We start from the raw sequence: 24,361 nt of genomic DNA on the forward strand, positions 1-24,361 counted from the left end.
ATAACAAATAAATTGACATTTTCTGTACATTGAACCTGCACTATAACAGCAAAGCAAAATATGCTCATGTGGGGCTGACTTACTCATCCAGGATATGAACCGATATGTCATCTTCTTGTTTCTCCTCCAGATTGCTGAAACTTACGCCTTCCTTCCAAGAGAAGCTGTGACCAGGTTCCTGATGAGCTGCACTGAGTGCCAAAAAAGGATGCATTTCAATTCCAATGGGGTGGAGCCCAAAGGTAGGACTGGTAAGGTTCCCTCCTTGAAACCCTGTAGAGCTGCTGCCAGTCGGTATTGCTGGAAGCCACTCAGAGTGGCTGAGGCAACCCAGCCACATGGGTGCCATATAAATAAATTTTTTTATCATTATTATTATTGATGACACTGGGTTAGGTGAACCACTGGTCTGTATCAATGTCTGACTTGATACAAAGCAGCTACAGGCTGCATACCAGTGATTCCCAAACTTCTTAGTCGATGGACCACTTGAAAATCGCTGATGGTCTTGGTGGATCACTTCATGATTTGTTTGCCTCTTGAAGCAGTAGTAATGCACTGTTCTAGATTATGTGTTATTTTTAATTGTATTCTTATTGCTTTTTTTCTTTCTTACATTTTATTTTATTGTATTACGATTTCCGTTCCATAGAATTCAAATTGTCCTACAATAAAATGCAATATAAGAAAGAAAAGAAGCAATAAAAATACAATTAAAAAATCAGTATGAGTATTTAATGCCACGGACCACCTAAATGAAGCTTGCAGACCACTGGAAGTGCATGGGCCACAGTCTGGGAATCCCTGCCCTATGCACTGGGGTGTCCCATTTGTTGGTTTCACTTTTCCAATCCTTTAATGTGGAATACATCTCCTAAGACCTTTTCTGCATGCTTCTGTGTTTGTAATCACCCAGAGACTTTACCCATAGCAACTTACATGGGCAACACTGGGCAAGGAAGACTAAGTGGCCTTCTGTTCATTGCCCATTGGCTTCATGAAGCTGGCTGAATATTTTTTACAGAGCAATCCTAAACATGGGAAGCTGGTATAGCTTACACCAGCGTAAGTGACCCCTATTCTACACTCTGTTGAGGAGCCACTGGGAGGGGCTACTGTCGTCTAATCTGGAAGGGGTGGGGCTTGAGTTTTGAGGATCAGGCACTTGGTCACATGACTGGAGCAGGTGACTCTCCTTGCCTTCCCCCCACAATACCCCCATTTCAGGGACTTACGCAGGTGTAGGTTTCTCTGGCTGAGCCCCTGCTTGAACCAGGGTGAGGGATTGAGCTTTGGCTCAGATCGGAAAGCCCAAGATCCACCAGATCCAAACTCACTCATCCCCGGTTGGTCTTGGGTTTAGATTGCACTGTGAGCCTCATTCTCCTCTTAGCTTACCAATGATCTTGCAGTCCTGTACCCAGGGTGGTGGCACGTGTCTGCTGCAATTCCGCAGAGGGCAAGGAAAACCTCTTGTATGGTATTAAGCACAGAATTCAGCTAGCGGAGAACTTTGGCTCTCAGGGTAGGGGGAAAGGAGCAGGCTCCGAGCCGTGGTGCCTGTGAACAGATGCTTGGAATTGTGTGGGCTGAAACCTCAGAAGCCAGGGCCATGGGGGGGGGGGGGGAGGTGGGTGGAGGAGGGGCACCTTGCAGAACTCCCGGTGGCCTCTCCCCGAGGCTAGCTAAACCAGAATGGAAAATATGAAAATAGTAAAAGCTCCAGAATAAAAACGTGCAGAAACTCAGTTTGCATAATTTGTACACAAGTTGCAATATCCTGTTTGGGTGTCGTAGGCACAGAACTTAAAACATTTTAAGCACAGGGTATGCAAAGGCCTACTCATACTATAAAAATGTGTAGCAAGAGGGTCGATCAGAGCTACTTTTGTGGAGGCTGCTATCGGAAATATTGGTAATCTCTGCTCCCTAGCCAAGCACAATTAAAATTATAATCTAGAGGCAAGTTTGAACATTTGATTCTCCCTCCCATAAAACACGTAATAATCAGGAGGTCAGTTGAAAACCCACCTAACTGCATTATTTATTTTAATTTCCATTTTCAAGAGTTAGAAAGCTCAGGTTCAATGTTAGCATGGGTTCACACAGTCATTTTGGGCATGTTACAACTTCTCAACCTCAGTTTCCTACCTGTGAGTAGTTATTTTTGTTTGTTTGTTATATTTTAAACTCATCCTTGGTTCCATAGGATCACAGGATGGTTTTCGGCACCACATAAAATGTGTCATAGGTAAAGGGACCCTTGACCATTAGGTCCAGTCATGTCCAACTCTGGGGTTGTGGCGCTCATCTCGCTTTATTGGCCGAGGGAGCCGGCGTACAGCTTCCGGGTCATGTGGCCAGCATGACTAAGCCGCTTCTGGCAAACCAGAGCAGCGCACGGAAATGCCGTTTACCTTCCCGTCGGAGTGGTACCTATCTATCTACTTGCACTTTGACATGCTTTCATACTGCTAGGTTGGCAGGAGCAGGGACCAAGCAATGGGAGCTCACCCCACCGCGGGGATTCGAACCACCGACCTTCTGATCGGCAAGTCCTAGGCTCTGTAGTTTAACCCACAGCGCCACCCGCGTCCCTTAAAATGTGTCATAAGTACATGTAAACCAATAAGTAAAATGATAAAACCAATCAGCCGTTGCTCCTTAACTATGCATAGGCTCCCCAAAGTGCCTGCCTAAAGTTGTGTGTCTTCAGCTGTTGGCAAATGTAATCGATAAAGGGGACAGCCGTTTTGCCACAGGGAGAGTTTTCCATATTGGGGGTCCTCCGTGGATCACCATGTAATGAAGCATAGTAATTGCTGGAACAATGGAAAGGGCCTTCTGCACAGATCATAAGGCAGATATGGAGGAGATACTACTCCAAGTATTTGGGACCTAGGGTGTTTATGAACGCCAGAGTCAATTTATTTAATTGGGTCCAGTGGCAATTAAATAGCCAGCATACTGATGATACCATGCCTCAGATCCCTAAGTGAAATGCTTCCAGCAGCATCTTCAGGAGGGGATCCTGTGGCACTCTGTGCCTTAAAACCCAAGGGGCTTAGCAAAAGTTGCCTACTGCTAACAGACCTGACACTAGGAGTGGAAGGAATCCTCATAATACCATGCCTCTGACTCCTAGCCTACAGAGCTGATCCAGAAGGATCCTGTGGACATTGATCTCTAAAGCCACCAGGAGAGCCATAAAAACTACATGGCACAGGGGTGCTGCAAAACAAAAGCAAATAAAGCTTGTAAAGGCTTTTGGAAACTGAAAGTGCTATAGAAAGTGTTCATGGCTAATAATATTGAAGTCTTAGATATCAGGATTTTCTGAGGCCCTGGTCAGTAGCCAATTTTCCTTAAGAGCCATTGTGAAAGCAAAAGTGGCCTTGACAACAAGCTGTCTTAGTTTTTCCTCTGCATCTTTTTTCATTCCCGAGTTGGCCCAGGTATTAACTCCTATTTGAAGGGCTGACTCAGATGTTAAGATTTTGAAGGCTGCAAATTCTGAAGAAGAATATTTGTGCGGAATGCTCACCTGCCAACAGCAGTCTGGCATTTGCCAGGTTCATGAAAACAATTTGCAGTTGATTTTGAAACGTGTCCCTTGTTAATCTGCTAAATAACAATGGCCTTCTGCCTTGTGATATATTTTTTCCAATGTGCTCCTTGGCTCTGAGCAGGTATTGTGTCCTTGCTCTGCTTCCTCCCTGCTTTGCGCTGAGAATTTGGCTGCAGAGGTTACGGCCAGATGGGGGCTACATGGATTGTATCCTGCACAGTATGAATGAAGGTCCTTGTCAATAGCGCCTGTTCCACAATATCCAGAAGGGTAACCATGTTAGCCTGTTGCAGCAAAAACAACGAAGAGCCTAGGTGCCAGAAGACTCTTTTGTTGTTCCTTCACAATAGGTGCCCTTAAAAATAATCTACACAAGCCAAACTTTTTTCTTTTTTCTTTAATCCTTCATATGCAAGCCTTTTTGCCACTTTGCCAGGAGGGGCAGGGAAAACAAATGGCCCTTTTGTTCCAAAGCTTCATTCTCTCTGTGCAGGGAGAGGGTGGTGATGGAAGCAGCCTCGTCACCTATGAAGGAGAGATGGATTAGATTATACTTGATCAACTTTCACAAAGGACATGGGCCAACTCTAGTTACATGAATCTATTGGGGGGGAAAACCCATGGAATTGCAGGTAGACGCAAAACTTAACCCTCTCCGTTGGGAATAGGTAACCTTTGGCCCTCCTGGTGTTGCTGAACTACAACTCCCATCAGACCCGGCAGGCATGGCCTGAAGAGCATCAGGCATAAAGTACAAGGGAGGAGGATCAGACTCCTGTTGTCTATAATGAGCCTGGCCAATCCAGAAACTTCATACTCCCTACCAGTCAGAGACGCTGGTATTGCACAGCTGAGCCCACTTCTGCTCCTAAAGTCCACTCTTGATTCCTGAGCATATACTCTCTACAGTTACTCATTAGGCTTGGACACATCTTCTCCCCTTGTGCACCTTTCATTGCAACAAATAGACCTAATCACCCCATTCCCATTCTTTTTATATAGGAGCAGGAAATGTGTGCACTCACTGGGTCTTGTTTGGGCCTTAGTTTGGGGAAAAGGTGGACAGATGTTGTTTGGGCTTCTAACTTCCAAATGACACCCCTCCTCCTTTCTATTTATTTACAGAAAATGAGCCTCCTTCCTCTCTGGTCTCTGGCATCATTGACTACAACATGCCTCTCACCTCCACCTACCTGAAGCAGATGAAGTTGCGTGTCATGAATTCCCAGGAGCAGGTGAGCTTCTTGCTTCATAATTTATCAAATCAGTCTTAATCTAGCAGGCATACAGTGCAAAGCGTACAGTGGTTTTTAAATGCCGCCTTTGTCAGGACCAAACTCTGTTTCACAAAGCAGTGCATCGTCTTTTTGAATGACACAAAACTCTCTTTCAGGCTGGATATAATGAATAAATAAAACCAGGGAGGAGGCCAGTGAGGGGTCTCTCGGTGAAGGCATTTTGTTTTAAGCCTAGCCTTAAATTGGTAAATGGAGGACACTCTTGCCAGCTAAACAGGTTAGAACTGTGCTTTGTGCCAAAGATCTTGGGCTCCACCAAGAAGAGAAGCAAACGGAGGTTGTTGTTTTTTCCTTTGGCAACATGAAAGTGAACAAGAATCTGAATCTCTCTCTAGTGGAATTCATGCATGTAAGGCTGAGCACAGAAATAACAAAAGACGTACGGTGGTCCAACAAAGCTGGAAAATAATTTTAGAAAATACATTAGGTTAGCAGACTGAAGCAGAATTAGTTGGTAGTTGGAGGGCTGAATGTTGTTCTTCTGCGGACCAATACTGCAACCCACTTGCCTGAAAGAAAGCCCTATTGAGCACAATAGCCTCTGAGTTGTCATTTATAGGATCGTACTGTTAGTCCCATCTCTCTGTGGAGTAGAAAGTCTGGATAACATGCGTGTCTTGACTATTTTGTCTATTTTCTCAGCTCTGCTGTAGCTGCTAAGCCTGTGTTTAAACCTAGTCTAAAGCTAAGTATGAAAGTCCTAAAGATAAAGTGCGGAAGTGAGGGGTGCAGCTTTGGCTGAGGAATAGAACAAATTTTAGCTGTGCTACCTTGAGAAGAAGAAAGGGAAGGAAAGGTTTTAAACTGAAGTGTAATTTAGTCAAATTTGAAGCAGGCCAGGGCCAAAACTGCCAAGTGATGATCGGTTCTCTGATTTGGAGCAGAGGACCAATGGAGGGGAAGAGCTCCAAACCCTTTCTTTTTCTGTGATTTGTCTACCCAGCTGCTCTTCTCCCCATAGTGAGAAAATAGTTGTCTTCACTGCAAGGGAACTGCAGAATCTTGCAGTGCCTTAAAGACTAACAAATTTATGATTTGGGTGTGTTGGATTGTATGTGTGTGTGTGTGTGTGTGTGTGTGTTTGAAGGGGATGAGAAAGGGGTTGTTTTCTTTAACTAGAATTTGTTGTATCTGAAAACATGCTGTAGAGTGGGAGAGGACTTGCATGCCCCAGATGGATCTGACCGCAATGACTGAAAGCAAACAGGACATGGGCAAGCTTTTGGTTTTTTGCCTGATGGGGACTGGCAAGGATGTTCAGTGTAGGTTTTTGAAGGAATCTGGTTCTTCACTTTCCATGAGGCTTCATATTTACTTGTAGGAAGAGAGAGGACATTCACCTTATTTTTGAAACACAGAGCAAGCCAAGCCAGGCAAAGAAAGGATCATTTTGTTTAGGATGAAGAGAGCAGGAAGTGTCAGGGGGGTAATCTGTTAAAATGGACTAATCCCTCACAATCGCTTTGACCTGAGACTCAACCAAATGTTTGTAGTGTTGTCGTTTCTCGTAATCTGCAATTGGTAACCTGTCCAAGTGGTGTTTGTGTTGGAGGCTCTGAAACTTGGGGCTTCTGCCTGAGGGGCTGCTGTGCCTGAGACATTTTCTAAAGATTCCCATTCTGTAGCTATGTCCCGATGCATCAGATCCTCTTTGCGGCGTCTTTTTCCTTCCCCCAGGAGCGAAGTGGGGCAAACCTTCCCCTCTCCTAATGACTGTTGTGCTCAAGACAGAGTGGGACAAAAAATGGGGAGGGTACCATGACCTTCCTACTCTGATGTGGGCTTCCCAGAGATAGCTGACTGCCACTGTTGAAAAAAAAAGGAATACAGTACTAGAGGGACCTGAATAGTCATATATTCCTACAACTGTACAAGCATAAACAAAGGATAATATTTATTAGGCTCATGTTCAGTGTCCGACTGAAATATTGCACCTGTGGTGTTGAAGGTATTGTCCTGCCAAGCCAGTCTCTTGCGATATGCACCTTGGTTTCTTTGCCCAAGACATTTAATCTTAATTTCCCTTTACCACAGAAAACCCAACACATAAAAATACCCCATTATACATCTTCAGTCACTGATGGGGTGTGGTGGGAAGTTTGTCATATGGTCTGGTGATGTTTCAGTGGGTGGTCTCTATTGCAACACCTCTGTTTCTGCTTGCTCCATACCTGAGCACCACCTAGCTGCTTTCTTTGTGGTAGCCCCCAGTACCCATTTTCATTTATCACTGCATGCTGAATGCTGAATGCATGCCTACTTTGGAAAAGTTCTCTGAAGATCCCCATACACTCAGTTGGGCATGATTATGCTGGAGATCGTAATTGTGGTGCATATGTTGGATTTTTCTCTTTTAATTTTTAGTACATATGTCTTGTGCAAGACCTCATTATCATAATTTGGTATTTTATTGCTCCTGTATTTTTTTGGGTAGTGGTGGGGAATGCATGGTTGAAGTTTTAACTCTTATGGTGGCCTGTGGAACATTCCTAAATGTTTGGGATATTGCCACCCCGCCACCCCCGATCCTGCAAAGAGTAGTTTGCCAGAGCTGAATATTACTCTTGTGCAGGACATCCGTGCTAAGAACAAAGCAAAACAAAATCAGGTTGAAATTGATACCTACCTGTTTTGCAAAGGGCACATGTTTCCATTATGCTTTTGCATACGACCTTGGGGGAAAATTCACGTTCACAGGTATCAAAATAGCTTTGTGCATGCCCAAAGTAGCTCACAACAAAGAGACAGGGATGCATTTCAAGCAAACACTACAAAAACTATTTCATCATAACATAGCAAAACAATAATACAATAATGTACAAAACCCATATTTCAGTGCTATATACAACAAGATTATTAAGCAACATATCCAAGTCCAAAAAAAGGGAATGTGTGGACAGTTGTGGGCACAGCAAAATCAGATCTGAACTACCTGTTTGTGATATAAAGCCCCCAGCCTTGTTTTGGTGTGGGGTCCAGCAACCAAAGTTAAAGGGAGTACTGGAACATTTCTGAAACCTTCCTGGGCAGCAGCCCAAGAGGAGGTCATTTTGTCAGCGTAGAACACGGCGGTAGCTGCCGTTGGAACTCAGATACCACATGTCCCTGTTAGGCTTCGTGCTGGTTGCTATGGATTTCCAAGACCCATTAGAGCTATTTTAAGAGACAGAGTTGCCATGGCAGGACCCAGCCCTTCCTCTCTTGCTTATCCCAAACTCTCCCCTGACTTCCGTTGGAATTTGAGGTGTGTTAGGAATGGAGCAGGCGGTCACACCTGGTGCAGGCACCAAATTTAGAGAATATCTTCAAGAGGCATTTTTCTTCAAACCAAAGGCATGAGGGCAGGGTGGTGGGAGTAGCAAGACTGGATATTATAGAAAGCTAGTGAAGTGAGTGGGAGCTGAACATTGTTTTGTGCTGGGGAGGATTTGTGCCCTGTGCTCATCTCTCCCCATTCCTGAAATGCTAAAGGTAGCTGGGTGGCCTGCGGGTCTTGAATCTGCTATTTGTGCTAAACATTTCCTGGTCCCATCTGTGTGTTGGGGCTGCAGAGAACACAGTTGAAAACAGTCGTCATTGCTGGGACACAAAACATGAACTCCCATTCCCCCTACATAATATCATGATCTTCCTACAATAAGGGTTTTTTAAAAAAGTACAGTGGTACCTCGGGTTAAGTACTTAATTCGTTCCGGAGGTCCGTACTTAACCTGAAACTGTTCTTAACCTGAAGCACCACTTTAGCTAATGGGGCCTCCTGCTGCTGCCCCTGCGCCACAGCTGCACGATTTCTGTTCTGATCCTGAAGCAAAGTTCTTAACCCGAGGTATTATTTCTGGGTTAGTGGCGTCTGTAACCTGAAGCGTATTATTTCTGGGTTAGTGGCGTCTGTAACCTGAAGCGTATGTAACCTGAAGCGTATGTAACCTGAGGTACCACTGTACTGTTTATTTGATTCACATCCTGCCTTTCACATATGGAAGGGCCCCCCTCAAGACACCTGAAGACACATTAAAAATTAAACTATTAATTGAAATAACAAAAGTAAACAACAATAAGGCCATTTAGCGACAGCTAAATTCCAGAACAATGAATCAGCATCCAGTTTTCCACCCAGAGGCTTGAGGAAAACAAGCATGTTATGTCTTAGTTGACTGTTTGGTAGTGCAGTCCTATACATGTCTACTCAGAAGTAAGCCCCAAGTAAATGAGTATAGGATTGCAGCCTAAATCTCCATGAATGTGCAAATGAGACCTTAAGTTGTGCGAATGGATAACATTGGGAGTGGCACTCCTTGCGTTGATGGCTCCAAACCATCCAGGGCTTGTATGTCAGAACCAAAACCTTGAATTGTGCTCAGTAGCAAGTAGGCAGCCAATGCAAGTGTCTGAGAATTGATGTTATGTAATTTCAGGTCCATCAGGTCCACCAAGACACTGTGACTGCTGCGTTATGTACCAGCTGCAATCTCTGAACCATCTTCAAGAGTGTAGATGGTACTCTAGTACTCAGCAGTATCATTTTATTTTATTTTTTATAATAATATTTATTAAAGTTTCAAAAAAGTTACAAAAATGAGAAAGAAAAAATGAGAAAAAAAGAGAAGAAAAAAGCAAAAAATACAAAATACAGAAAAGTAAGAGCAATTAAGAAGATTTCCCTCAGTATCATTTTAGAAGAGGGACTCCCTCTTTTCTCGCATAGGAGAACGTAACTCTTCTGCAATAGAAACTGTCATCCAGATCATTGCATTAAAATGGTTATTAAAAAGTTAACATTTGTCGCACAGTTAATGGGGGACACTTTTTAGTCAGTCAGAATATTTTAATCAGTATAGCTAACTAGTTGACTAGGCGTTACAGTTTTTATCAGTCTTTTGTAGGAGTCTGGGTGGGCTTCCCTAGGTAGCAAATTTCACAGGGGGGGAGGCATTGGGAAGGCCTTGCATCTCTTAGCCACTTTTTAAACCTCAGTTAGTAGTCCAAGGTATCTGAAGAGGGCCTTTTTGTTTAAGCAGGGCCACTTTTGAAGACAAAAATGTAGGAGGATGTTTGCATGTGAGTATTGCACTTGGGCAAAAAAAAAAATGAGAGGCACAAATACAAGATGGGTGACACCTGGCTTGAGAGCAGTACATGTGAAAAGGATCTAGGAGTCTTGGTTGACCACAAACTTGACATGAGCCAACAGTGTGACGCGGCAGCTAAAAAAGCCAATGCAATTCTGGGCTGCATCAATAGGAGTATAGCATCTAGATCAAGGGAAGTAATAGTGCCACTGTATTCTGCTCTGGTCAGACCTCACCTGGAGTACTGTGTCCAGTTCTGGGCACCACAGTTCAAGAAGGACACTGACAAACTGGAACGTGTCCAGAGGAGGGCAACCAAAATGGTCAAAGGCCTGGAAACGATGCCCTATGAGGAACGGCTAAGGGAGCTGGGCATGTTTAGCCTGGAGAAGAGGAGGTGAAGGGGTGATATGATAGCCATGTTCAAATATATAAAAGGATGTCACAAGGAGGAGGGAGAAAGGTTGTTTTCTGCTGCTCCAGAGAAGCGGACACGGAGCAATGGATCCAAACCACAAGAAAGAAGATTCCACCTAAACATTAGGAAGAACTTCCTGACAGTAAGAGCTGTTTGAGAGTGGAATTTGCTGCCAAGGAGTGTGGTGGAGTCTCCTTCTTTGGAGGTCTTTAAGCAGAGGCTTGACAACCATATGTCAGGAGTGCTCTGATGGTGTTTCCTGCTTGGCAGGGGGTTGGGACTCGATGGCCCTTGTGGTCTCTTCCAACTCTATGATTCTATGATTCTAAGGCGTTCCCTAAAATTTGGGATATGTTTTCCCCTCCTAACTGGTCTTATGCAAGGCTTACATTTCTAAAGTTCATTACTTAGGACAGCTGGTTGACAATGTGAAGCCTAACATATTCTGCTATGTATCTATTAACTTTTTTCCAGAGGCACAAGGACATCAAGTGACTAGCACAGACTCATTTTGTGAGTCAATCACTCTCTTGGGAACCCAAGATCTCTTGTAATGACCACCAGGGCCTCCCTTAATCATGTTTGCAAAAGGAAGCTACTATATAATTGTTTATATTTTTTGTTTTTTTCTCCACTGCCCTTTGCTCTTGATTAACTTTTGCAGAACCTTTGCACTGCAGAAATTGGAAAAATCGGGCTGAGCAAATGTTATTACAAAACATATTATATCTAGATCTACATCTGGATAGGCACGGATATAGACACATACTGTACACAGTTAGTGAAACTGAGAGTAGGAGCTTTGTAGCAGTTCGCCTGAAGGTGCAAGATACGGTGTCAGCACCTGTGATGGCGTGTTGTGACTCTTTGCATTGAGTAGAAGTATTATGTGTAACTGCAAGATTCTCGTTCTAGGTTGATCACTGGAGACCTTCTGCTTGCTTGTATTGACAATGGAAAAGTTGCAGGGGGAGAGCCTGGTGGGGTGGGGTGGGGGGCATCAAGTACATCCGGTCTACTTAGCAGATCAGCTCAATCATGGTCATAGTTATATTCTCCCTTAAAACAGTAGTTCAGGTATGAGTTCTGCAACAGCTTCTACAGGGAAGACTGACATGGAATTTATGTACCACTTTTTAGCAGTGTTCTACCAAAACAGTGAGGGACGCAGGTGGCGCTGTGGGTTAAAGCCTCAGCGCCTAGGACTTGCCGATCGAAAGGTCGGCAGTTCGAATCCCTGCGGCGGGGTGCGCTCCCGCTGCTCGGTCCCAGCGCCTGCCAACCTAGCAGTTTGAAAGCACCTCCGGGTGCAAGTAGATAAATAGGGACCGCTTACCAGCGGGAAGGTAAACGGCGTTTCCGTGTGCGGCTCTGGCTCGCCAGATGCAGCTTTGTCACGCTGGCCACGTGACCTGGAAGTGTCTCCGGACCGCGCTAGCCCCTGGCCTCTTAAGTGAGATGGGCGCACAACCCCAGAGTCTGTCAAGACTGGCCCGTACGGGCAGGGGTACCTTTACCTTTACCTTACCAAAACAGTGTAGAATTAAAACAGCTGCATAAAACAGCCCCTCCCTCAATACCATAAACAACCAAAATCAATGTAAAAGCACCAGAAAAAAATTAGGATGTAAAACAGAGAATTATTTTTTAAAATGGCATAAATAGGCTGATTGAAGAATTCATTTGATGATCTTTAAAATCTCCCCACCCACTTCCACTCCTTTGTTTCCTGCTACAGATGTGTTCAAATTGTTATACTGCTTTTTATATATCTATGTAATACATATAATATATTTCAGAAATTTGGCCTTCTCCTTCTTTTTGTGCTTGGCTTACTGTTAGGCGAAGGAAGCTCAGGCATTATTCATTTTGTTTTCCTCATTTGGGCAAGACTTCCGCTTTTTAAAGGAAGCCTCCTTGGATTTTACAGCTTCCTTGTCTGTGCTATATAACCACACTGGCATCCTTGTCGGCTTGTTTGTAGCCTTTCTGATCTGTGTTATATATTTTATTTATTCAGCTAGGTTCATTTAACCTCCAAGCTTCCTGAAAGAACAGGTCTGACTTTTCTTTTCAAGTTACTTTTAACTAATCCTCTCATTTTTTAAGAAATCTTGCTCTTCCCAATTTAAATGTAACTGTCTTGGGCTTTTTATGCCTGGCATCAGTTCATGCAACTGAGCAACAAACAAAGAAGTCCTCCAGGATCCCATTAGCACAGGGCAATGATTCTCAAAAGAGTAAGACTTTTGGTCCCATAAACTGCACCGATCAAATAAGGGCTATAATTGTGGGTATTGGCAACTGCCTGGCCTTCCGTACATAGATGGGAGTAAGCATCCATGCAGGACGGCAGCAGGGTGCTTGTAAAAACCTGTGCTGAGATTTGTCAGGAAATGACAGGTCAGTTAATGCATGGCAGGGAGATGTGTATCCAATTCCTCAAATAAACCCATCTCCCCCTCCCCACTGCTTTGCTCATGCCACCTCCTTCCCTTGTCCTTTCTCAAGACCTCACTTCTCATCAGCCGCTTTGCCTCCAATGCCTTTTCCTATCTTTCTGTCTTTCCCCAACATTGGTGCTCTTGCTCTCTGTTCATCAGGCTGCTTTACCTTTCCTCACTTTCTCCTTTAAGACCCAGGTTTTTTGGGGAGGAATTTCCTCTAAGGTCACACCAAGCAGGGCTCTGTTGTTTTGCAGATGAGTAATTTGGTGGATTGGACTTTGAGTTCTTGCCTCGGCAGTAGTTTTTATGTCTCCGAGTGACAGTGTAGGGGGTCACTTTGCTGGGGGGGTCAGCACAGGAACCACAAAGACAAGTGGCCACAGAGAAAGGTTGGTTAATTAAAAAAAAAAGTGTCAGTAGGACAGTTGATGGAATGACTTACCGCTTCTGCAGTGGCAGCTGAAATGTGTTCCCCCACTTTTGGGAGACGTGCCAATACCCCTGCTCTGCCAGTATTTTATGAAGGATTACTTGATAAATAATGCTTTGTCTCCCTTGGCTGTTTGTCCTCCTTCCTCCGAATGTATGTGGTTGCTAGTTCTCATGGTCCTCCTCCCACCCATGGCTATTATTTTCTTGAACCACCTTAGCCTCATTTGACCCACTTATCCACTGCAACTAGACTCTCCCTAATCCCAGCGCCACCACCCAGAGGCAGCTTCTCCAGTCTTTTCTCGACACATGTCCTCTAAGACCCACGCTCTCAACCCTCACCCCCCGAACCCTTTCTCTTTCAGTCCAGCACAACTCGCGATGATCCTTTTGGGTCCTAAATGTGGAAACAAGGTCACACACACCTTGAGAGGTTTAGGGGCAGTGTGGCAGGCAATGTTTAACTTTCTTGGGATGAGAGAACGCCACATATGTATGAATCGCTGTAATGTATTTTATTTACAAATGTATTTGCAGAACACAGTATAGGTTTAGTGACCACTACAGCAGGTGGCAAAAGTGCTGCCTCTGCTTCATATTCCCAAAGCAACATTGTGGACAACTGCACCCTGGTTCCTTCTACTTCAGCTAAACTTGCAGCTTGTAATTTTCTGTCTCCCCCCCCCCCCCACTTTTCCATGCATGTTTGGCCTTGCAGAGAACTCATTCCCCCAAGTCAATTGCTCACTTTTAGGTTGTTGATAAGGTCTAAAACTTTGTCTCTTCTTACTGCTGTTTGCCTTAGTTCTTATATCTACTGTTTTGAGAACAGATGCAAATAATTCATTCAGCTGCAATCTCCTTTTCCTCCTTTAGCACACCTTTGCCATCTAAAGCTCCAAAGGCCTCTCTAGCTAATGTCCTGTTTGAATATATTTAAAGATTTTTTGGTAGTTGGTCTTCATGTTTTTAGCAATGTGCTCCTTGACTACTTTTATTTTCATCTTTTGAATTTATTTAATCAAAGCTTGTGTTCCTGCTTGTTCTCATTGGAACAAGACTTCTGTTTTCTGAAGTGAATGTTCATAAGAATGTAAGAATGTAAGAAGAGCCTGTTGGATCAGGCCAATGGCCCACCTAGTCTAGCATCCTGTTCTCACAGTGACCAACCAGATTTCAATGAGAAGCCCAAAAGCAAGACCTAAGCACAATAGCACTCTTCTCATTTTTGCCCCGCCCTGGCCACAGTGATCCATGCGACGGTCACCTCCAGGCTTGACTACTGTAATTCGCTCTACGCGGGGCTGCCCTTGAAGCTGTCCCAGAAACTCCAGCGGGTACAGAATGCTGCAGCGAGGCTCCTCACGGGGTCCCTGCCATGGGAGCATATTCACCCAGTGCTTTACCAGCTGCACTGGCTCCCGGTGGAGTACAGGGTCAGATTTAAGGTGCTGCTTTTGACCTTTAAAGCCCTTCACGGCCTAGGACCCTCGTACCTACGGGGCCACCTCTCCCATTATGCCCCACGGAGAGCCTCAAAGTCCATAAATAGCAACACCCTAGTGGTCCCGGACCCTAAGGAAGTTAGATTAGCTTCAACCAGAGCCAGGGCCTTTTCAACACTGGCTCCATCTTGGTGGAACGCTTTGTCTCATGAGACCAGGGCCCTGCAGAATCTGATTGCTTTCCGCAGGGCCTGTAAGACAGAGTTGTTCCGCCTGGCCTTTGGCTTGGCGCCAATTTGATTCCCTCCCCCTCTTTCTTTTTTCTTTTTCCTTTCTCCTCCTGTGATGAGGCTGCATTTTAATATTTTAATGTTTCAATATTTTAATGTTGTATTTTAATCTTGTTTTTAAGTTGTATTCATTCAACTTGTTTTTATTAGTGCTTGTTAGCCGCCCTGAGCCTGGCCTTGGCTGGGGAGGGTGGGGTATAAATAAATATACTTATTATATCTAAGTAGTTTACAAGTATAAAATCAATTATAAATCCATACATCATTAAGACACACAATAAAACAATTCCCTCAAAGCATTAAAAACACCCATAATTAAGATATACATTAAATAAGCCAGTTAAAAAGAATGCAGCTGAACAACAATTAAAACAATTTGTTCAGGAAGTTCAGGTTCAGGGGTATGCTTGCCTCAACTGGTGTATCTTCAACAGCTGATAGAATGCCAATATGGATGGGGCCTTTTGAATTTCTGCGCCACCAGTGAAAAAGTTTGTCCAAAACACCAGTACCATTAGAGAAAAAGCTCTTGGCTCTAAGTGGTACCTTTCTTTGTTTATGTTATATAGTCCTGTTGTAATCTTACTATCTGTGGTTTTAAGCATTCCCAAGCATTCTGGGGAGATTTAACCCTATACACTTTCCCCTTCAACATCCTTTTAACCAGCTCCTTCATTTTGGGGAAATTTCCTCTTTGGACTTTCTTGGCAATTGTCCAGTTATATGTTGGTTTGAATATATGTTGAATTGGATACCACCGTGCTCACTGTTCCAAATCTGTTCAACAACAGTTGTATCCTACCTTAGGTCCTGGATGCCACTTAAGTTCATGCTTGGTGCCCTTCTGGTCAGTTCCAGAGGGGCACCAAGCATGAACTTAACATGGAACTGCATGTTAAGAGTTCACCTCCATTAACATGAAGGTTTGCATCTCTCCTCATGTCTGTGGCATCTGGATACATTCAGCAACCAAACTGGTTTTCCTGCTGTTTCAAAGGGCTCGTCCATGCTTTGTGTGTCCCCTGCCTAGAAAGCAGGGGTCCAAGAGGTTTTCAGTTTGCCTTGTTGCTTTCCACCCAATTGACATTTGCTTTGATTCAGCAGTAAAAAGTGGATTTTCCCAGGGGAAATTGGCGGGACAAGCAGAGCCCAAACATTGGGAGGCATGGAAACCAAATGACAACTTTACAGTTTAATGTAGATTTTGAATTCCACTTCAAACTGCTCCAACTTCAACTTTCTTTACAAAGAAGGGGCTTCATCCCTCTGATTGGAGGCAAGTGGCAAGTCCTATTGAATAATATTAAAGTAATTTATTTGAAACAAATAGTGTTGAGTTTAGGCCAGGAGAGGCCAGGGGTCATGCCCTTAGCTTAGGCATTCAAATACCTATGCAGTTATCGGCAGCCTTAAACAAACAACTACCGCACATCCTGACATGTCATATCAGAGAAACACCTTCAACACACATGTGGCAAAAGGTTTGGCCCTTGGAACACAATTCATCTGGAAGCTCTCGCTGAAATAATGAGAAATAATGAGAGCTGTCATTCTCCGCTTTGCATGGTGGATTGTGTCCCCTTGTTGAGTAAAGCCATTTGGATTTCCTGCCGCCGGCACCAAACTGTATTGGGCTGGCCTATGAACTTGCTCCCAAGTACAGTGGTACCTCGGGTTACAGACGCTTCAGGTTACAGACTCCGCTAACCCAGAAATAGTACCTCGGGTTAAGAACTTTGCTTCAGGATGAGAACAGAAATGGTGCTCCGGCGGCAGCGGGAGGCCCCATTAGCAAAAGCGGTACCTCAGGTTAAGAACAGTTTCAGGTTAAGAACTGACCTCCAGAACGAATTAAGTTCTTAACCCGAGGTACCACTGTAAGCAAGAACTTGAAGGTGGGCAGTCCCCCCAAAAGTGTCACGGACTGGTGTGTGTCTGAGCGAGCGCCCCTTGTGAATAACCTGCCGCGAGCGCCCCTCTTCCTTGCCGGGCACATCCAGCCCTGCCCTTCCCGCAGGATGCCTGGTACCTGCCTTCCATCATCCTTCCCGGCAAGGAGTCCAGGCCGCTCTTTAGAAAATGGACGGGCTCCTCTCCCTCCCTCCCTCTTCCTCTCCTCGTGCGTTTCCCCCCGTTTCTTTCTCTCCACCCTCCGGCGGCACAACACAGCGTCTCCCTCTGGCTTTCGCCTCCTTGCGCGCACGGTGTGTGCGCCTATGTGTCTCCGACAGGGCGTGCGCCGCCTCCTCCGCCTCCTGGTCTCCCCCCCCCCTCCCGGGATGCGTGTAGGAGGCTCAGGCTGCCTGTGTCCCCCCTCCCCCAGCCCTCTCTTCCCCGTCTCTCTCTCGCTCGCTCCCCCCTCCCCCCGATCCGGGAGTGACGCGCTCCGCAGTGCCAGCCCTCCTCTCTCCTCTCCGCTCCCCTCCCGGCGGGGCGCTCCTCCTCGGGCAGCAGCTGGCTGTCAGCCTTCCCCGGAGCGCCCCCTTCTCTCTCGGCCAGGGCTGGCGCAGGCCGGCGGCGGGCCCCAGGCGCCGCAGCGGCCCCGCAGCAGGTAGGCGATGGCTGGGGCCGGGCAGGAGACGGGCCGCCCCGGCCACAGGGAACGGGAGGAGAGACAGAGAGGGCCGTGCGTCCCCGGACGCGCCGCGCTCCGTGCGCCCTGCTACGAGGAAAAGCAGCGGGTCTTGGCTGGGGGGGGGGCAACTTGTGGGTATTGGGGCCAGCCAACCATTCCCCCACCCCGGGAGAGGGTGGTGGTCGAGTTGAACCCAGGCTAGCCTGGCACTGGGGGCGCGCAGAGAGAGGAAGGTGTGCGTACCCAAGGAGGAGCGTCCGGAAAGCCCTGGCGACCCCGGGGTGTGCGCCGGCGAATTGGGCGTGCGGGTGGAAGACCCCCGAGAGGTGGCCGCTAGAGGAGGGATGGGGGGCGGCGGCGGCGGGGCTGCCCTCGCCGCGCTCGCTCTCTTGTTTCACTTTCCGGCAGCCAAAGCGCTTTACACTCCCGGGCGCCTTTTTCCAGGGGGCGGCCACGCGTGGGGGTGGGAAGGGGGCGTGTGGGCACGGAAGGGGCGGAGGCAAGTTTATTGGAGGGGAGCGCCGAGCAGCCTGCGACTGGAGGGGCGCGTCCTTGATCGGAGGGGGTGCGCTTTTGTTTGCTTGCCACTATAGGAATTCCCGGGATCCTCGGATGGGGGAGTGGAGGAAGAAAAGCCGCGGCTGCGGGGTGGGGACGCGGAGAGAGGAGCGCGCTCAAGGAACGGGGAGGGGGTGTCCGTTTGGAGTTAGCCAACGGGCCGCATACACTCTGCGCTTGGAATGCACGGGGTGGGGGGAGAATCCGTGGGGGGGGGTCCAACGGCAAGAGGTGGAAGAAGAGTGTTCAGCGATGCCTGGCAGGGCGGGGGGGAGGGATGGGAGGCGCGTGGAGGCGGAAGGGGACAGGGGGAGTGTGAATGCCGGACTGAACTCGTGGAGGAGCAGCCGCGCGCCCTGCGATTGTTGACAGGTTGCTCGGGCTCTGTGTGTACACGGAGGAGGACAGGGGAGGAGGACCTGGTGGTGGGCGGCTGCTCCGTGTACTACGGGTAGATACAATGGAGGACGGCCTGGGGCCCGTCTCCAGGAAGGAAGTTGCGAGGACTTTACTGGGTGGGAGTGAGGGGTGTGTGCATGTGTGGATGCACACCCGGGAACTTATCCCACGAGTGTTACAACAGTTGCTGGAGAGTTCCTTTTGCAGACGCACTCCTGTGACCTGTCCCACTGGAACGTGGGCAGCTGTGAAGTGAATGAGTTTGTAGTAGTAACACCGCATTTCTCCTTGTGCGCGCAAGAGCAGGGCGCTGGGTTTGTGCGCGCGTGTGAAAAGTAGTTACAAAGTGCTGCGTGTCGGGCAGGGCTCGCCTGACAGTTTGCTGGCGTTTTGGCCGGGGTGAGGGGAGCGGGTGGGTGGGTGCCCTCAAGCGGAATCTGCGCGCAGCCAGCAGGGGAGCCAGCCGCGGCGCTCGGAGTTGTGAGGCTGGTAATGCGTGGATCGGGGCCGGCGGGCCGGGGTCCCGTTGGCTCGAAGGAGGAGGGGCGGAATCTCGCCGTTTTTGAAAACTCCCTCGTGCGTTCTGATTCCAGACTGGCCCCCACGACTCCTCTACCTACCGACCCTCCTTCCCAGACAGCTACCCGAACCGAACCGCCTCGGCCTCGTCTTCCCCTCTTCAGCACCTAGAGACAACCCGCCCCCCCCCCTCCGAGCGGCCTCTCATTAGCGTCTCTAATGAGCCCGATGCCTGGAGAAAGGTTAAGGTTAGCGCGTCCTTCCCTTCTCCTCCTTTCCCTTCCCTCGCCAGCATCTTCCCCTCCCCGGAAGAGCACAAAAGCGCAGAAAGAAGAAAGTGGGGAGAGGCGGCGGCGAAGGCAGATCAATGGGGAGCTCCAGACCCATCAATTCGCCCAGGGAGCTGCTTCTCCTTCTCTCCGGCATCGATTTTCCCTTTCCCACCCTAGGCGCAGGGAGAGACCCCCCCTTCCCTTCCCTAGCCTTCCCTCCATCATCTCCTTTCCACCTGGAGAGTAGGAGGGGCGGGGGTCTCTCTCTCTCTCTCTCTCTCTCTCTCTCTCTCTCTCTCTCTCTGCCATGGCGCTCCTCCTCCTCCTCCAGCTCTTCCTCCCCTTTTGGGTGGGGGTGGGTGGATTGGACTGGAAATAGATTTCTCCCCGGAGGTAAAGCTGGGCTTTATGGGTCAATCCCTGCTTCAGGCAGCAACCTCCGGGCACCAGCTCGTTGCAAACACTCCGTCAAGATTTGCCTGCCTGAGCTTGGGGGGGTGGGAGGTTGGGGGGTGGGGTGGGAGAGAAGGGTTGGTGCAGAAAAGGAAGGCGAAAAGTCCCCAGGAATGAGTGTATGTGGGTAAGGTGAAGGCTCTTCAAAAGCAAGCCTTGATGCTGTGTTGCGAAGAGTACTTTTCTTAATGGGAAATATTTCTGGCTCTGTTTTTGCAAACCCTTTCTCAGGTCTGCTATTTACTTCCTGTGTTTTTTCTCCCCAGCTGGGTGGAGGAACAATGGAACAGGCGTCACATGCTAATAGTTTCTTGGCAGTAATGTCACTTCCCTTAATATTGGGTGGAACAGACAGTGAACTGTTGGCAGAGTATAGGTTGGGCAAAGGGGAGAGTTTGGACTTGGGATGGTAGGGAATATTTCCATTAAGTAAGGTAGGTGGTAACTGTCAAATGCCTATTTTTCTCTTCTGCTTTAAATGAATCCTTTCCTCTGTAAAATTGAATCCAGTGCCTATTTGAGTTCAACAAGTCCCTCATCTGCAGTGCAAATACTGTTCATGTTTTATCACTCAGATAGTCACTAGCAAAGTGTGCAAAGTTTTCCCTAGCAAAGTGTGCAAAGTTTTCTAATTCACTTGTTTACTCCAGAACATGTCATTTCAAGTTAGAAGACTTTTTTTTTTAGTTCCCACATTGAGATTTCATATTCTTTGCCAGGGCCGAAACTAAGTGTTATTTCACCTGGGTCAAAGATGCAGTTTGGCACCCCCACGCACATTTGTGTACACACACTGCCTCAATGGCACCCCTTATGGGGTTCACCTGGGGCAAAAAAACCAGTGAGCCCCCCCCCCCCAAGGCTACAACTCTCATTGTGCTCCCATTTTTCTGTTGAGACCGATACTGTTGAGCCCATGGCAGAGCAGGAACTTGATCCGTGGCTAGACCTAGATGGATTTTCATGGCACCTGGGTGTGTAACTCCGAGGATTTTATTGATAGCCTCACAATTTTTTAGACCTCCCCCAAATACTCACTTGATTATTCCCTCTCGAGAACCAAGTTTGTACAGGAAGACATATAAAGAGGTATTTTGGGTCGCTTCCTACTATCTGTGGGATTTCCTTCCCCATGTGGCATGTCAAAACCTGAGCCACTTTGGGTTGTATTGTCCCATCTTTTCGTTTAATACTGAAGAGTGTGGATAATCTGCCTGCTTTTCAACCATTTTAAAACGTTTTAATCTGTCCTGAGCTTGAGGGGTGTGAGCAGGTTAGCAATTCAAATAAAATGAATCCATATTTCTTGGCTCTAATGGACTTTGGAACTGGGTGCCAGTTCTCGCCTGCTGAAGGCTAAGCAAAGCCTTCGAGCTTCAGGAAGGGCGGTTTTGAAAGCCTGTCTGACAGCAGTTTCCCCTGGCATGGCTTGTAGCCCTGTTCCCTCCCTTCCCAACAGTGTTCGCTTTAAATATGCCTGGAGGCAGAAATTTGGAAACCTTTTTTCTGTAGAGTTTGCTCCTTTTTTGCTTCGAGCAGTGACATATGGAATACTTTTCATGTTTAAATATCTCTCTCTTTCTGATCTGGAAAAGGACAGGAATTGAGGGTGATAGGGAATCTTGCAAATATCAAGTATGCCCATATGAAATCTATATATTTGGATTCCTGTATATACTTACCGGGGAGTAAGTCTCATTGAACTTAATAGGAATTACTTCTGAGTAGACATGTATAGAATTGCCCTGTAAATACAATTTGGAAATAAGTTTAATATGCCTCTTTCTCAAGTAAAAGTGTTCAGGATCAAGAGGTGTTAGTCAAATTTCTTTATAATGTCTTAAAGTAATTAATCAACCGTTAATGTTAAGCTGATTACAACAATTACCTCTGTCTCAATGTAGGTGGTATTTTGAGCATATTATTCAATGAAAGTGATTATTCCTTTACAATAAATAAAAGGCATATCATGTATTGTTTTCAAAATCCCTTTAATGCATGGCTTGGATGTTCCCCCCAAAAGAGACTATCAGCACTGAACATTCTTTCAGGGCTGACAGCTCTGATTAAAATACATCTGCAGCTAATGTATTATAATTGATTAATCAAGTAATGCTTCCAGCTCTATTTCTTATATTTTAATGTCTTAGCTGGTACAGTGTTCCTGAGCAGATTCTCTTCTGTTACACCCAAGAGGGGTACAGTTTCATGCAGTGGATAATGATGAGAGTAGGGCTTGCTGTGAAGAGCAACACACATTAGCCAACCTGTCAGAAAGGCTTTTGCTGCATGTGATTTGTATAGTGTAAAAGCAGGTAGCATTCTTTGTCCTTTTGTGTGGTCTTTGGGTATGGCCACTGGGCTTCATTGGTGATACCATTGGGCTTCTAGGCTTCCAGGTGCAATATCGGCTGGCTGGTGTAACAGCCCCCAGCCCTTGGAGTCAAAAGAATTTCCCTTTCTATCGAATGCACTTTTCTGTGGACTGAAGTAGTTATGCCATGGTTAAATGTGGCTCAGTATCTTCTAGACATGCTCACAAGACTGTGTTTAATGCTTGATAACTTGGAGAAGTGGTGGTTGTTACTGCTTAGATGAAATATTCCTTGTGGCTGCTCACTGTCCCTCTGTTTAGTGCTACCTTGTGCTGTTCTGTCCTTGTTAATTTGTTTTTTAAAGTAACAACAATAAAATGAGTACCTTACAGAAGAGGTTGGACTATATTATCACAACATTATTGACTCACATCCCACCCCTCATCTCTCATGTGGTTTTAGAATAGTTTTCTAAATAATCAGATCTTACGTATGGCTGCTGATTCACCAATTTTCATAGTTTCCCCATCCCTTTTTCTTAAAAAATTGGACCGCTGTCAGGGGCACGAGTAACTTAGTTTTGAAGTTTTCAACACTATGTGTTGCTTTGGCCTATTTTTAGGGAAAGTGACTAATACATTTTATAAATGAAATGGATACACAAGAGAGCTGAGTAGTGTAATGGTTAAGAGACTCAGCTGTGGACCAGGGCATTCCTGGTTCAAATATTGCCTCTGACACAAAGTTCCTAAGTCTGAGCACCCCTTTCCTCACTTGGACCAGTGCAATGGAGGGCAGGGTTAAATATTCCTTCCGCATGGAAATCTCATCACATCTGCTATTATTATTATTAATTTTAAAAACCAGTAAGTGACACAGTTACAGCACAAACTTAGGCACGCACACTCAGAAATAATTCCCATTAGGTACAGTGGGGCTCACTCCGAAGGGGAGGTGGGTACAGGATTACAGCCTTAGTTTCGCATCCAGTTTGGACCTCACAGTGTCAACCCACTATCTGTAATACACAAACGATACCTGCTCACCTCAGAGATGAACTAAACATTGCTGGATAATGCATGTGAGTGGCTTTGGAAACTGGAAAACACCATATAAATGCTCAGTATCATCATCATATAAATAAAGTCCACTTCCCAACATTCCGGGGTGGCCAAGAAACAGAACTCAGGGATACTCAGAGGCCCTGTTTGGCCACAAGGCCATTTCCCCCAAACCACATCCACCTGACCAACACTGGGTGGCATCAGCTGATGGGCTGGGAGTAGGGTGCAGTCCTGCTGGGTCTTACTTCACCAGCTCTTTTCCTGTGGGAAACATGCTAGTGAAGTAGACCTAGCAGGATCGAACCTTCCTCTCATCAGCTGGTGAGTGGAGATTTCAAGCCTGCTGGAAGCTGCTTCACCCACCCTGTGGGGGTCAACCTTGACAGGTGGTTGGGACTGCCCACCTGCCGGTCACCTGATGTCATAATGTCAGATGATTGACAGGTGGGTAGCCCCACCCACCTGTCAGTGTTGGCTCATGGGGTATGGGGGCCGTTCTCTACCCCAGTTGAAGAGGTGAGGCTGTCCAGTGAAAGGGCAGAATGGATGATGATAATAATAATAATAATAATAATAATAATAATAATAATAATTTTATTTATATCCCGCCCTCCCCAGCCGAAGCCGGGCTCAGAGCGGCTAACAACACTAAAACAGTGCAACAAGGTGATATCAAGGTGGAGCACACAACTATGCAAATTCATTTTTTTAAAAAAACCAAAAAAAACCCCACATAGGTCACAGGTAACACTGATGCACTCGTTTTGCTAGTTACACTCTGGATAGAGGAATGGCTGCTGTTCATTCCTGTGGGGGGAAATAAAAGCACAGCCTCTCTGCTGTAGTGGGGCCAGATTCTCCCCACACCTGCTTTTGACAACAGGGAGCCTTGGAGAGGGAGCAGACATCTCCTTTTTTTTTCCTTTTCTGAAGGCATGTTTTGAGGAAGGGGAAGTTTTCTGCTTGGTTCACCCACCAAGCCCCAGGGGTTAGCTGCAAGAATTGGGAGAAGGAGCACTGTCCCTGGGCTGTGAGGATTCCTCTCCTGCTCCTCTGGGCTCGGAGGCCATGTTTGAAGGAGAGTGGGGGCAGCAGGAGCAGGTCTTGAAGAACAAGGTCCCTCGGCCCATGCCAGTGTCCTTTCCATCTCGAATGCATGGACACAGCCTGACACACTTGGTGGGGCTTTTGCTGGCTACAACCACAGCAAACTGTTCCAGTGGGGGGGGGGGATGACAC

General features: G+C 46.7%; 1 protein-coding gene across 8 annotated transcripts in view; it reads left to right on the top strand.

Annotated features, from left to right (window-relative positions):
* NOL4L (nucleolar protein 4 like) overlaps window positions 1-24,361 on the top strand; it is a 137,306-nt gene that overhangs the window by 60,544 nt on the left and 52,401 nt on the right. For 3 of the 8 annotated variants that reach the window (XM_083744268.1, XM_083744269.1, XM_083744271.1), the window contains 2 exons: window positions 131-251; window positions 4,694-4,803. In XM_083744268.1, coding sequence (XP_083600394.1) covers window positions 131-251; window positions 4,694-4,803 — 231 coding nt within the window. Of the gene's footprint in view, window positions 1-130; window positions 252-4,693; window positions 4,804-17,339; window positions 17,519-18,330; window positions 18,473-19,092; window positions 19,267-24,361 lie in introns of those variants that run through there. The other 5 variants (XM_083744270.1, XM_083744272.1, XM_083744274.1 and 2 more) reach the window with 4 other exon arrangements.

This window comes from Podarcis gaigeae (assembly GCF_964106915.1).
Source record: "Podarcis gaigeae genome assembly, chromosome: 6".
Taxonomy (NCBI): Eukaryota; Metazoa; Chordata; class Lepidosauria; order Squamata; family Lacertidae; genus Podarcis; species Podarcis gaigeae.